Here is a 14,476-nt window from a genome sequence, read left to right on the forward strand (position 1 = left end):
TTGGCGGGAAGAAGAAATTGATGGGCTCAGGGTTCGCTAGCCCCTTTATACTGGCACCATGAGCCTGTGGTACCAGGAGTTGCTAAAGCCAAACCCAATTTGACAGGTACCCTTAAGGAAAACATTTCTGGTGACTGTACTTAAGAAGCACACACATCTAATATGGAACGGACATGTGCAAGCACTTGAAGGACACTAAGCTTTCCTCTCCCGAAGTGCAGTGCCTCCCAATGCCAGAAACAGGGTTCCACACTAGGTAATGAAAGCCCAGCATTAAAAGTATGACATCTCTAATTCTTTCTAGACCAATAAGACAAGAGAGCTCTTTGCACAAGAGAGCTCTTTGCTCAGCCCAACTCAAACACTGTACCCATGACTCTGACTTGGTAAAAGACCTAGCATCAGGGTCAATAATAACCCAATATGGGTTGTTTTTTTTATTTGGAGAGGGGAAGCTGGAACATTATGAAGACTTCTAACAAACAAGCGATCATGTCTGACAGAGTCCTACCTCCAAGCAAGAGGCATTCCAGATAATGAAGAGAAACTTATTCAGCAGCTATGGGACAGAATTGGTGGTGCTAGGGTTCTCAAGAGCTAGACAGGGCCAAGACTCTCCAGTAAGAATATATATTAGTTCTCCTACATTAAAGGGCCAAGAAAAATCTTGTGGGATGGTTAATAAAGTTTTGAGAAGAATCTGGCCAGACCAATAATCTGAGCTCTTCGATCTACATTTAAAAGAACACCTCTATCTTCGGTTCATACTCAGAACGACGTAATTTACCACTCTCCATTTTAAAAAGCCGTGAAGGATGAGAGGTTTCATCTGTGGATCACACACTTACTTTCATTGGGTTTTCATCGTACGTTGGGGTCCCGAGATCCATCTCAGCTTCATGTTCAAGGCTGGCATCATCCCCGGGACTGTCCCAAGTAGGAGGATCCCACTGGGTTTGCCTAGAAAAAGAAGGGAATGGTTTCATTCATATCTTGGAGTAATGGAAGCACATCAATGAAGTTACCTTCATCGCCTCTGTACTTGGAAGCCAGCCCTGATTACCTTCTTGCAAATAAATGGTAATGGACAGGACTCTCCACTTTGATCACACAAACAGTGCCTTACAAAACCTTCCTAGAAAAGAACATTCTGAATTACGTAAGAACATAAGAACAGCCATATTGGGTCAGACCAAAGGTCCATCTAACCCAGTATCCGGTCTGCTGACAGTAGCCAAAACCAGATGCACCAGAGGGAGGGAACAGAACAGGTAATCCTCACGGGATCCCTCCCCTGTCACCGATTTCCAGAGAAACAGAGGCCAGGAACACCATTCCTACCCATCCTGGCCAATAGCCATTGCTGGACCTAACCTCCATGAATCTACCTAGCTCTTTTTTGAACCCTCTTAAAATCCTAGTCTTCACCATATCCTCTGGCAATGAGTTCCACAGGTTGACTGTGCGCTGAGTGAAGAAAAACTTCCTTTTGTGTGTTTTAAACCTGCTGCCTATGAATTTCATTTGGTGACCCCTAGTTCTTATATTGTGGGAATAAGTAAATAACTTTTCCTTATTCATTTTTTTCCACACCAGTCATGATTATATAGATCTCTATCATATCCCCCTTAGTCTCCTCTTTTTTAAGCTGAAAAGTCTAAGTCTTTTCAATCTCTCTTCCTACAGGACCTGTTCCAAACCCCTTTTCTGAGCCTTTCCCAATGCCAAGGTATCTTTTTTGAGAAGAGGCAACCACATCTGTACACAGTATTGAAGATGTGGGCGTCCCTTGGTTTTATATAGAGGCAACTGACAAAATAGAATTGACAGGGATATGAACAGTGTCAAATGCACTGAAAGTACTATAAGTAAGTCGTCAATACACAGCAATGAATTCATGCTGGGGCATCTATGAACTGGATTAGGGGGCAGATCTACTCTTAGTCATTGACCTGGAAGAAGGGATGACACTAATAGCACAATGATGGCATTCAGAGATACCACCAAATAGGGTAGCAATGAATGCCAGTGAAGACAGGGAATGATACAGTAAGAGAAGTTTAAAAGGTTTATGAAACAACACAACTTTGCAAAGCAATGTGCTAATACACAGAAATAGTGTGGTTGGCTTTGTCTGTACAGAGACATGTCACAGAGCTTGTGTATAGGAGTCTCTTTTTTACAGAAATGAGGGCAGACCACACCTGGAATCAAATATTCAGGTCTAGGCGTTTCATTATTGGAAAGATGCAGACAAACAAGGAAGGTTTCATAAGTGCAACAAGAATGAACAAAGTATTGGAGAGTAGGGATGTTACACTGATTGAGTAATCATGTAACAGCACTAAAACTTTGCAGTTACACAATTATTCAATAGTCCCCCTCCCCCGGAGTGGGGCCAGCTCCCTGAGCAGACCAGCTCCCACCTGCTGCTCCATGCTGCTGCCTCATACAGCAGCCCCTCTGTCAGGAGGTGCGGGGGTGAGCGCCCCATGAACAGAGTCTGCTCTGCTATCCAATGGAGCAGCCTCCCCTGTCCCCCACCCACTGCTGCCTCTGACAGAGGATGGGGGAGGGAAGAGGCAGGTGGCTCTGTGGAGTCGGCATGCATGGAGAGCCAGTTTAAAAGCCGGCTTCCCATGCGTACCGGCTCCCACCTCCCCCGCACTCGCCCTTTGGGCTGCTGCCTCTTTCTGTCTGCAGGGGGGGGGGGGAGGCAGCTCTGCAGATCCAGTGCTTATGGGGAGCTGGCTTAAAAGCTGGCTCCACACGGGCACTGGCTCCCTCCTCTCCCCACTTTGCTACTTATGATACAGAGGCAGTGGGGGGAAGGGGGGAGGATTGCGTGCCATTGATTAACGGATAAGCCTAGTTTACATGTTGACATACCCACTGGAGAGGTTGATTGATTGATGAAGAATAATTAATGTAATATGGAAAAGCTTGGCTAAATGATAACAAGTGAGATATAACTGCCAGATTAAAGAGCATATCCATCAACAAGGGAGAGAAATTGTTTAGTGTGATACAAGGTGGGGTAAGAACAAGTAATGGGATGAAAAGACACAATGGAAAATTTAGGCTATCAGGAAAGATCTCTTTAAAATGCTGTTTATTTGACTAGAGTATGGTCTCCCAGGAGAAGTTCTGAAACATCCATCCCATCATTGGAATAATCTGAAGTTAGGCTAAGCAAAGTCCTGAAGAGGACAACAGGGAAAATGATTCTATACTGGGCTCTGGCAGATAGACTAAATAACTGATTGCTATAAGACTTTTCCATCGCTAACTTCTGATTTCTAAACAAGGCCTGACTTGTATCTGTCTGTACTCTATGGACAAAATCTGAAACCCGGATGAAAGGGACCATCTGGTTTGGATTCATCAGTGGAAGTATCCAAAATCGCCACAATCCAAACAAACGTATTTTGGGGGTGTGGGTCAGGGAGGAGAGCAAATGTGGATTCTCTGTAACTCAAAGCATTTAAATCTTGATTTGAGGACCTCAGTAACTCAGCCAGAGGGGAGGGGTCTATTACAGGAGTGGGTGTGTGAAGGTCAAATATGATCACAATAGCCCCTTCTGACTTTAAAGTCTGAGAGAGAACTGTGGGGAAAAACGAAATATGCTTGTTAAAATGTTCTGCATGTCCTTCTGCAAACCTAAGACGCTATTTTTAAATGCTACTTTAATGATGGGCAGCTGGATTTTATTCCATCACTACACAAGCGGTAACATTAAACTAATATCTGCCCCATGGGGAAAATGAGCTGATAAGTAAGAGATGGAGAAAATGAGTAATCATGCAATTTGACTCTACTGTATCAGCCTTAGAAAGCTGCTAGTTGCAAAACGTGCTTACAAAACATTTCCAGGGGGGTAAGACTGCTATGAGCTTAAGTCTAATTATGTTCAGTCAGCAGTTTCCAAAGCAACTGATGGAGGATTCATTGCCTAAGTCTATCAATGTCAACAGCTGAAGGCTGAATTCCATGTCATTCCTTTTATGAGCAGACTCCAAAAACACAGAATATTAATCACTGTTAAGCAATCAGTAAAGGTCTCCCTATTGCCTGGTTTTCTGAAATGCTCCTTACATTGGTATTACAAGGGACTTCTAAGCACTAGTGCAAATAGGGATAGCACAAACAAACATCTATAACAGTCCAATTTCCTTCAAATAAGGAGGTTTGGATAGGAATTCAGTTCTTTTTCTGACTTAAATTAACCCTAAAAAAACCTTAATGACCATAAAGCATAAGAAGAACATAAGAATGGCCAAACGGAGTCCGATGAACGGTCAATCTAGCTCAGTATCGTGTCTTTTCACAGTGGCTTGTGACAGATGCTTCATTGGGAGCGAACAAAACAGAGAAATGTATTGAATGACTCATCCCTTTTCATTCAGTCCCAGCTTCTAGAGTCAGAGGTTTAGGGACACCCAGATAATGAGGTTGTATCCTGAACTAAATTGGCTAATAGCCATTGGTGGACCTGTCCTCCATCAACTTACTTAATTCTTTTTCCAACCCAGTTCTACTTTTGGCCTTCACAACAACCCTTGGCAAGGAGTTCCACAGGATGACTATGCATTGTGTGAAGCAGTGCTGCCTTCATTTGTTTTAAACCTGCTGCCTAGTAATTTCATTTGTTGATCCACAGTTCTTGTGTTATGTGAAGGGGTAAAAAATTAGGCTCCAGAGCTCATCAGGGCAATTACAAGTCAGTAAACCTGACTTCAGTATCTGGCAAATTGGTTGAAACTACAGTAAATAAAGTTGTCAAACACCTAAATGAATACAGTTTGTTGGGGAAAGAAATAACATGATTTTATCTGACCTACTCTAATGCTGACCACAGTTTTAAGGATGGGAAGGCTGACAAAGTGGGGAAATAAAAATAGATGCCAAGAAACTAAAACAACCTTAGAAACACAGCAGTCCTATAAACATACCTAACAACCAACAACATGTTGCATTTACATGGAATTTCATCTCTAAAGCTTTGAGTACTTTAAAGGACTACATAAGGTGTGGTATATATTTTACTGTGTGGTAAATAGACAGGAAAAGCTTACAAAAATCTATCATGTATTGAAGAACCACTTCACCTACTGCTAGGAGGGAATACAACAGCTGTTTAAACAGAGCAGAGTCGCATTACACAATATTTTAAGTTAAGAGGAAAACTATTTCCAATTAAAATTGGAGTTGTATGAATGAAAAAGGATTTGCCAAACATTTCATTAGGAAACAGTGCTGACACATAAGGAAATGGCTAAATGAATTGCTAGCACTGCCTCCTGAAGCAGTTTGGTGTGGCGTTACAGAGACGGGACAATACATTGCACCGAAGTTTGGAAAACTGCTAACACTGCATAATTTTTAATACCCGAATGAGGACACTAGCACTGAATAGGTAAGTGAGCATTTACCTTGTGATCACATGGTAATAATAGATCTTCCCCTCTGGATCTCTGGCCGTTTTCCAGTTGGGAGGGAGGACGATGGTTTTGGGTTTGGGAGGAGATGGTGGCGGTAGATCCAAAAGATTGTTGGTCACCACCAGCTCTGGCTAAAAATAACCCAACAACAGCAGAGAAAGATGAACAAAGAATGACATTGCAAAGGTTTTAAACACAAAGCTAAGTATGTATAAGAAAGTAATGGTTACTTTACAAATCCATTCATAAAGCAGTAGTTCAATGGGCCACCTTTCACTTTCAATGTGATGCTTCTGATTAGCTTAGTGAGTTTAAGAACATATCTACACTAGGTGTGTCTTAGAAGAATAGCAAAACCGGCCTACTATACCAGCAAAGCACTCCTAGGCTGTGTCTACACTGGCACCCTTCTCCGGAAATGCTTAAAACAGAACAGTTTTCTGTTATAAGTATTTCCGGAAAAAGCGCATCTACATTGGCAGGATGCTTTTCCGGAAAAGCACTTTTTCCGGAAAAGCGTCCGTGGCCAATGTAGAAGCGCTTTTCCGGAAAAAAGCCCCGATCGTCATTTTCGTGATCGGGGCTTTTTTGCGGAAAAGACTACTGTGCTGTCTACACTGGCCCTTTTCCGGAATAGTTTTTCCGGAAAAGGACTTTTGCCCGAACGGGAGCAGCATAGTTTTTCCGGAAAAGCACTGACAATTTTACAGTAGATCGTCATTGCTTTTCCGGAAAAGCAAGCGGCCAGTGTAGACAGCTTTCAAGTTATTCCAGAAAAGCGGCTGCTTTTCCGGAATAAGTGGCCCAGTGTAGACACAGCCCTAGTGTGGACACAGCTATACCAACAAACACGAGCGAAACAAGCTATACTGGTAAAAGCACAGATATGCTGATATAATTATGTTTACACTCTGGGCTTCTCATGTCAGTTATGTAGGCCAAGGATCACATCCCAAGTGATGTAATTATGCCAGCAGAAGTATGTAGTGTAGACATAATTTTAGGCAGTCAATAGCCTCAGGGGAATCTATGCCATTCTGTGAGGTGGCTGACTAGAACAGCACCAAGATAAAGGCTTTCACACATGATAAAGGCTTAGTATACTGAATCCAGTCTGGAAACAAGGCTACTAGAGAACATAACCACCTTTCCTATTCAGTGGCAAGACAGCAGTCTGCTTGGGAGGCAGACATATTTCCCTTACACAGAACAGCATTGAGGCCAGATCACCAAACATAATACAAGTAATTTTCTATTCTCAAAATAGAGGACCAAGCCTGGCAATCATTCACAGCAAAGCCACACACAGAGAGAGGGAGGAGGAAAGGGCATATCATTTTAAGATAGCACTTTCATAAGTTATCTGTACAAATGCTATCGGGTAGGAGACAAAAAACGGTGGATATGGAATCAGTCAGCCCTATTCACAATGCCAGGCAGCAGAGCAAGAGAAAGGATGCTGTTTGCAAAGGAATCAACTCTAGGTTTTAACAACCCTTTTGATAGTAAATCCACTGACTTTCTAGTTATGATTTAGGAGAAATGGACAGGATATTACCCGCCTCCCCTCCCCCCCCCCCCAAAAAAAAAGGGGAAACAGGGAAAGGGTACAGCAAATAAGACACACAAACCATGTTCTCTCATGGGTCATGACAAAAATTGTATCCTAGGCATTGCTGGCATGTTACAAAGCCAGTTTGTATTGCTCCAGGCCCCACCTGCTGTATGGGCGGAGGCTGCCCAGCTGCTACGATAGTTGTTACTGCTGTCGTCGGCTGCACCACCACTCCCTGTGGATGAGCTGTGTAAATCTGCTGCCCTTGGATATACTGAAGACTTGGCTGTGCATAACCCTGAAACAAAGTGAGAGAGACTGGTAAATCAGTTCCCTTATTGAAAATCCTTTGTTACTTCTGTGATCAACTGTGGAATAAAGAAATAGGGTGAAATGGATTTAATCTTAACATGCAGTGGAGACGGGAATGGACTGTATGGTACAACTATTCTGGAATAGGAATATGTATTGATGCCTTTTTAATGTCACAAAATGTTTCACAAATTTCCTTTGAAGAACAAAGATGTATCAAATTTAAGTGTTCTTTTTTAAATATGTAAAATATTCTATTTCTGGGCATTCAGAACTGTTATTTCCCCGAGTACTAGAAGAAAACTACAAGAGCTGAGAAAAATGGTTAGTTATCAACATGCTTAGGTCAAAAAAGAAATCATAAATAAAACCTGCAATGGATTTTAAATTACAATGGCATTTCTGAGCAGCTAACTGGTGGCAGCCATTTTGTTGAAAACAAACACCAGTGTCTGCCATAATAGGCATACATGAACAGCATGTATCTATCACTGTAGATTAAGTAGTATCCAAGGAAGGGATGGCTTGGATCTCTCGCCAGTACAAAATATCCGTGATGTTGAGCAAAACTCACTGCCAGCACCACTTCAGATACCACATGTCTAACTTATCAAATGCCACATTTCCAGCAGAATATCATAGAATCATAGAACACTAGAACTGGAAGAGACCTCAAGAGGTCATCAGGTCCAGTCCCCTGCTCTCACAGCAAGACCAAGCACCATCTAAATCACCCCTGATTGTCTATCCAAACTGCTCTTATCTCCAGGGATGGAGATTCCACAACCTCCCTAGACAATTTATTCCAGTGTTTAACCATCCTGACAGGAAGTTTTTCCTAATGTCCAACCTCAACCTCTCTTGCTGCGGTTTAAGCCCATTGCTTCTTGTCCCATCACCAGATGTTAAGGAGAACAATTCCCTCCCCCGCCGCCATGTAACACCTTTTTAGCTACTTGAAAACTGCTATCATGTCCCCTTTCAGGCTTCTCTTTTCTAAACTAAAGAAACACAATTCTTTCAGTTTTCCTTCATAGGTCAAGTTTTCTAGACTGACTTTCTCCAATTTCTCCACATCTTTCTTGAAATGTATGCCCAGAACTGGACACAATACTCCAACTGAGGCCTAATCAGTGCAGAGTAGAGCGAAGAATGACTTATTATGGCTTCCCAGAATCATGTTTGCTTTTTTTTGAAAGTGGCACACTGTTGACTTATATTTAGCTTGTGGTCCACTATGACCCCTAGATCCCTTTCTGCGGTGCTTCTTCCTAGACAGTCAGTCGCTTCTCACTCTGTGTATGTGAAACTGATTGTTTCTTCCTAAGTGGAGTACTCTGCATTAAACTTCATCCTGTTTACCTCAGACCGTTTCTCTAGTCTGTTCAGATCATTTTGAATTATGACCCTATCCTCCAAAGTACTTGATACCAAATTGGGAGGGGTTGTATCTGCAAATTTAATAATCGTACTTTCTATGCCATCATCTAAATCACTGATGAAGATATTGAACTGAACTAGTCCCAAGACTGACGCCTGCAGAACCCCACCCTTCCAGCATGCTTGTGAATCAATAACAACTACCCTCTGAGAACAGTTATTCAACCACCTTATAGTAGCCCCATCTAAGGTTGTATTTCCCTAGTTTATTGATAAGGTGGTCACGTGAGACCGTATCAAATGCTTTATTAAAATCTAGGTATACCACGTATAATATTGATACTTAAAGGAATGACACATCCATGAGGGCAGGGGTCTGGACTCTATCTCTTGAGGTCCCTTCCAGTCCTAGTATTCTATGATTCTATGACACTTCATTCTTCCACTGCACAGACACTGAACCTTCTCAGTGGGACAACTGAACGCAGGAATCGTCTACCCAGTATGGCTAACAGACTATCTAGCTCAATATCCAGGATTTTGATAGTGGAGAGGGCCAATGTTTCAAAGGGAAGAAACAGAACAGGGCAATTGAGTGATTCATTCCCAAACACCCAATCCCAGCTTCTGGCAGTCAGAGATGCAAGGACACCTGGAGCATGGAGGTGCATCCCTGAGCACGTTGGCTAATATTCATTGATGGACCTATCCCCTATGAAGTGATCATCTTTTTGGCCTTCACTACATCCTCAAGCAACGAGTTCCACAGGTGCACTCTTCATTGTGTAAACAAGCACATCTTTATGTTTTTTTAAACCTGCTATTTCATTGGGTGATCTTGGTTCTTGTGTTTTATAAAGGGGCAAACAAAACTTTCTTATTCACCTCCTCCTTTATCATTGAAAAGGATCTGGGTGCAATCCATACTTGCAGACTGAGAAGACCCTATGTAACATGGCTAGAGTTCCTCAGTAAAAAGACTGAAATACTGGTAACCAAGCGAAGCGTGATTAGACACAAAAATGTCCCGCGACTCAATATTTTAAAAATACCAACAACCTGAAATAATCAACTATTCTGAAATCCTTCCATCTCCTGCCAGTAATCACTTTTGGAAAATATTGTCCACTACAGCTTTTGATGAAATCTGCACTTGTCATCTAAGATGATGAATTGTTTTGAAAAGAAATAGCGAACTTGTTCTGAATAAACAGAGTATTATACACAGGTTGAAACCACAAGGATAATGTGACCCACAGATATATAAATTGGGGAACCACAGAATCCTAGGACTGGAAAGGACTTGAAGATCTCTTGAAGACCAGTACCCTACACTCAATGTAAGACCTCTACTCCTATTGCATTGAAGCAGAAATGTTATACTGTCTCTGTATTTGGCACTGTACAGCCACTACTGGAATTCTAGTACTTGGAACTAAAAAAGGATGTTGATAAATTAGCAAAATGATTGAAATGATTGAAGGATTGGAAATACATGCCTTACACAGTTATGACTTCAGAGTCTGGGAATTAATTTCACATTTGGGGATTTTTTTGAATTTTGTGCAGATGAAAAAAATCTGATTCTTGGACAAGTGTCTCTTAGCATATAGTGCAATGTGTAATTATTCATGATGTGTAGATACTTAGGGGTGTATGTGTGTATAAAATTACAGTAGCATATACTGTAATTAGCAATCTCTTTGTAACATTCCTTAGTGGGCTTTAACAAAGTACCGTTTCAAACTTCACAATTTTAAAGCACACTCGGGAATCTTTAGTAAGAACCAGCAAGGTCTACATGGAGCAATTAATGCTCTAAAATGTTCAGATTTGTTGAAATCACATCCACATAATCTACATTACTGCTCTGTATAGACAAGCCCTTAAATACAAATACCGTTTCCAGCCTCTTGTTTTCATCCAGTAAGCAATCTCATTTTTGAGACACAGAGAGTCTATGCGCACATACTGGGGCTGTTTATCAGTTGACACCTAAAATTAGAAGCTCTAACCCATAATAGGATCAAAAAGCTTAGTCTATTTAGTTGTTCAGGGGTGACTGACTACAGCTTCAGTCAAACATGCAGAATAGCAGCAGGAGAGAGATTTTTTTAAGCACTCAGTCCCAATGAGGAAGAGATACTTCACTACACACAAAGAAAAAAAATCTTAAATTGAGAGAAGAGTATGTTTTATTTGGACCCCACAAATCTGGTCCACATGATTAAGTTGCACTAATGCTCCAGACTTCTAACTCTAGCATCTGGTCAGGGTTAACTGTAGAAAAATGTGTCTTCCAGCTAGCAATCTAACACCTTTCCGTGTCTGGTGCTTCTTGACCATCTGTGTTTGAAGGGTTCATAACGCGTTTTCCACTATAGTGTTACCTGTACAATTGGTGGAGCTGTCTGAGAATAAGATGATGTCACACCATAAACCGTCTGACACGTCTGTCCTGGGTAATATATGGTTGGCTGAGACTGGGCCGGAGAGTACTGCTGTTGCACAGTTACAGTCTGCTGATTGGAATCCCATACTCCATAACTCTGCCCCTGCACTGGACCTGGGGCAGGCACTGGCAAGACAGCTACGTTAGGCTCCTGATGGACCACGGTGTCACTTTGTGCTACATACTGAGAAACAGAAACCTCCATCGTCGTTGCTACATGTTGTACTACTGGTACTGGCTGAGGAGTAGTCAGGGCTGGTTCAACTGTGTGCCCAACCAAAGTCTGGGGGTGCTCATAAGCTGCAGGAGAGCACATGGGATCCAGGCTTGGAGTGGGTAGTAGCACCTTCCCAGCATTGGGATTGCTGGGATCCACATAAGCCTGCATGGGATAGCCAGGGGGATAGCCAATGAAGCTGTGGTGGGGAGCACTGTAGCCCATGGAATCGTATTGAAGTGGGGAAGTCATCCCTAAAGTCTGTAGTTGCTGCTGTTGCTTCTGAGCCTCCCGCTGGGCTACTTCTTGTTCAAAGAGCTTCCTGCGTTCTTCCGTGGACAGCTTGTTGCGATCCTTGAGCCGCACTTTCTTCTTCGAAGAAGCTGGTGTGTCATACCTGAAAAAGAAAACCACTTCGTAACTTCTGCCCCAGAGATTTGCAGATTATAGTGGCACACTGAGAGGCACTTTGACAAACCAAAAGGAGAGGGAAGGAGGAACCAGAACAGAACATTTATGGCTCCAAACTGAGCCTTTGGACACATTTCTTAGCTGTAGAGTGAATTTTAATTTTTTTTTTTAAAAGAAACGATAGTCTGAAATAGAGTGCAAAAGAAAAGAAAAATCACTGGGTTTGGACTTTTTCTCCATTTCATACACAGACTCATATCCTTCTGCATGTGTGTGCAAGATATTTGGATATATGTGCACATATAACATTTACTTTTGTAAAAAGACTGTTTAAAATAATGCAGAAAATCTGGTTTGTATTATCACAAGCAGATCTAATCCTGAAACTTAATCTTTTGCTGGAGGCAAACAAACCCCACACTACTGAAAGAACCCCGAACAAAGGCATTCAGTACCATACCAGATTAAACTTTCACTGGATATTTTTATTCAGACCACCAGACAGCTATCGCCTACACACTGCTTTCCTGGGGTTCTTCAAGCTGTATTTGCATAAGTAGAAGTTAGCATAACTTTTGTTATACATATGGGAAATGCAACATGTTATCAGGTGAGACACACTCCCAATCATTTTCATAGCACAGACCATATCTTAATAGTCACTCAGTACTCTTTCTTCCCACTAATAGAATATCTCTGGGGTCACTACAGGAATAGTCTTTCAGAAAAGTAATATTAGGAAAAAAAGTTGTTTTTAAATGTACTTTTAGCAACTGGAAGATTAAGAAGCCAGAATCTTGCAATCAGTTAGCATCTTGTGAGCCAACAGTGGTCCAGGCTACAGCTGGGTAACCTCTGCTGTGTTGCAGTATAATACATAAACAAAAGAAGTCTCCAATGGGAACCTAAACCTTTGAATTCCTCAACTATCCTATGTTGACATCAGCAAGTCTTAATTATGAATTAAGAGGCTGACACTTAGTAGCATCTAAAAATACTGAGGAAGCTCATGTTGCTGCTCTCCCCCTCCTGTAATATTCATTCCCCCCTGAGATTAGGGATGTGAACCAGTTACTGGGTGATACTTACCGTATAACGGTTAATTGGTGCCCGGGAGCAGCCTCCCACCCAGAAGTCCATTTAAATCTAACGTTTAACTGGTTAACTGATTAAACAGGATTTTAACATCCCCACTGGAGACGTCCTTCACAGCTGCATCATGGGTCTGGCCTATCTGAGTGTTTAAGGATTTTTGCAGACCACCACAAATAAGTATGTTCTCTCATATTTTATGTGCATTTATGCTCTCAAGTTCAGTCAATGCAACCCTAGAGAAGTGGTGCTTGATAAGCTAAACAATATCTATTGCATCATAACTTTTCCTAGTGGTCAACAAGACAATAGTAAATATTACATTTCTCAAAATGTATAAGCATATGAAAAGGGGACTATGATGGAAATATCAATGTATCTGTTTTGGCTGATATTAAAGGGAAGGAAATGTTTTCACTGATCTGGACCTATGGAAGGGTAAAAAACATTCAAGTCTTTCTGCCACAAGAATAAGGCTACTGTGTATGCATAACTCAACAATTGACATTCAGACATTCAACCACAGAGACTTTCTGGAATGTTAATTATTTCTGAATACTAATCTCCATCTTAATTTGCAGATGTTATTTAAGAACAATGGAATTAAAAACAACTGACTCCATTTACAGTTGTGCTATTTACTGGACCACAGATCTGCCTAGAAAAAAAAATCAAACCACATTATTTATTTAAATAGGAGTCATTTTTCTTCCTGAAACACAAAACAGCTGAAGGGATTTTCCAGGTGTAAAAAAGATAATCAACTTTGGTCAGACACAAAGCATGTACATTTAAAGATGAAGATGTATATTTTGCAAAGTTATGCGTGTGTGAAACCAGGTGTTGCAAATGAAAATGCTTTGCAGCCTTAACTATAGTTGGGTTCTACAAAACATCCAATATAGTCTTAATAGGCAAACTGGATGCATGAATAAAAAGTTGTATATTAAGAACATATGGCTACAAATAGTTAGGACAGCCATTTGTTCCTTCAGTCCAATTCAAATACGAGTCAGTATTTAGGTTTCTATAAATCTTGATGGCACTGAGAACCCCATTTAAGTAATTAAACAAAAATGTCTATTTTTCTTCACTCATCTGAAGAATTTACATTGAGTCAACTGACGCAAAGGAATACGTACATTAAAAGAAAACAGGTGCTCAATGGTGAAGTTAAGCATGTGTCCTAACAGTTCCTCAATTCATCCTCGGGCCCATCTCCTCTAGGAGAATCTCCATTCCAGAGCAGCGACAAGGGCAAGGATACCTCGAGCGTACCTCCAGTGCTCTAACATCACCTTCACAGTTCTTTACCCCTCCGATATCTGTACACCTCACCTCCACTGTAAGGTTTTCAGACTGCTTTTGGAATTAAGTACTAACCAAATGCCTTAGCTACAGACTGGTAGGCCCATATTATGAGAGAGAGTCAGATGAATAACTTAGGCTGCCTCTGTGGGTAGTGATCCCCTCTTTCTCCAAGCATCGTTCTTGCCCCACTACACTTTGTATATTTTTCTCTTGTACAAAGTAAATGTTTATGCAAAGAGAGGGGTAGCTGGGAAGAACATGCAAAGAACGTTCTGACATCCAGCACCAGAGGCCACTTATGC

The 14,476-nt window shown here is 41.5% G+C and overlaps 1 protein-coding gene across 4 annotated transcripts in view; it reads right to left on the reverse strand.

Annotated features, from left to right (window-relative positions):
• SETD2 (SET domain containing 2, histone lysine methyltransferase) overlaps positions 1-14,476 on the reverse strand; it is a 134,576-nt gene that overhangs the window by 31,724 nt on the left and 88,376 nt on the right. For all 4 annotated transcript variants that reach the window (XM_075922983.2, XM_075922982.2, XM_075922985.2 and 1 more), the window contains exons 15-18: positions 11,082-11,757; positions 7,163-7,297; positions 5,436-5,575; positions 849-960 (exon numbers count right to left, since the gene is read on the reverse strand). In XM_075922983.2, the coding sequence (XP_075779098.2) occupies positions 849-960; positions 5,436-5,575; positions 7,163-7,297; positions 11,082-11,757 (1,063 nt within the window). The remainder of the gene's footprint in view (positions 1-848; positions 961-5,435; positions 5,576-7,162; positions 7,298-11,081; positions 11,758-14,476) is intronic.

Source organism: Pelodiscus sinensis, chromosome 2 (genome assembly GCF_052426305.1).
Source record: "Pelodiscus sinensis isolate ZL-2025 chromosome 2, ASM5242630v1, whole genome shotgun sequence".
NCBI classification, from domain to species: domain Eukaryota; kingdom Metazoa; phylum Chordata; order Testudines; family Trionychidae; genus Pelodiscus; species Pelodiscus sinensis.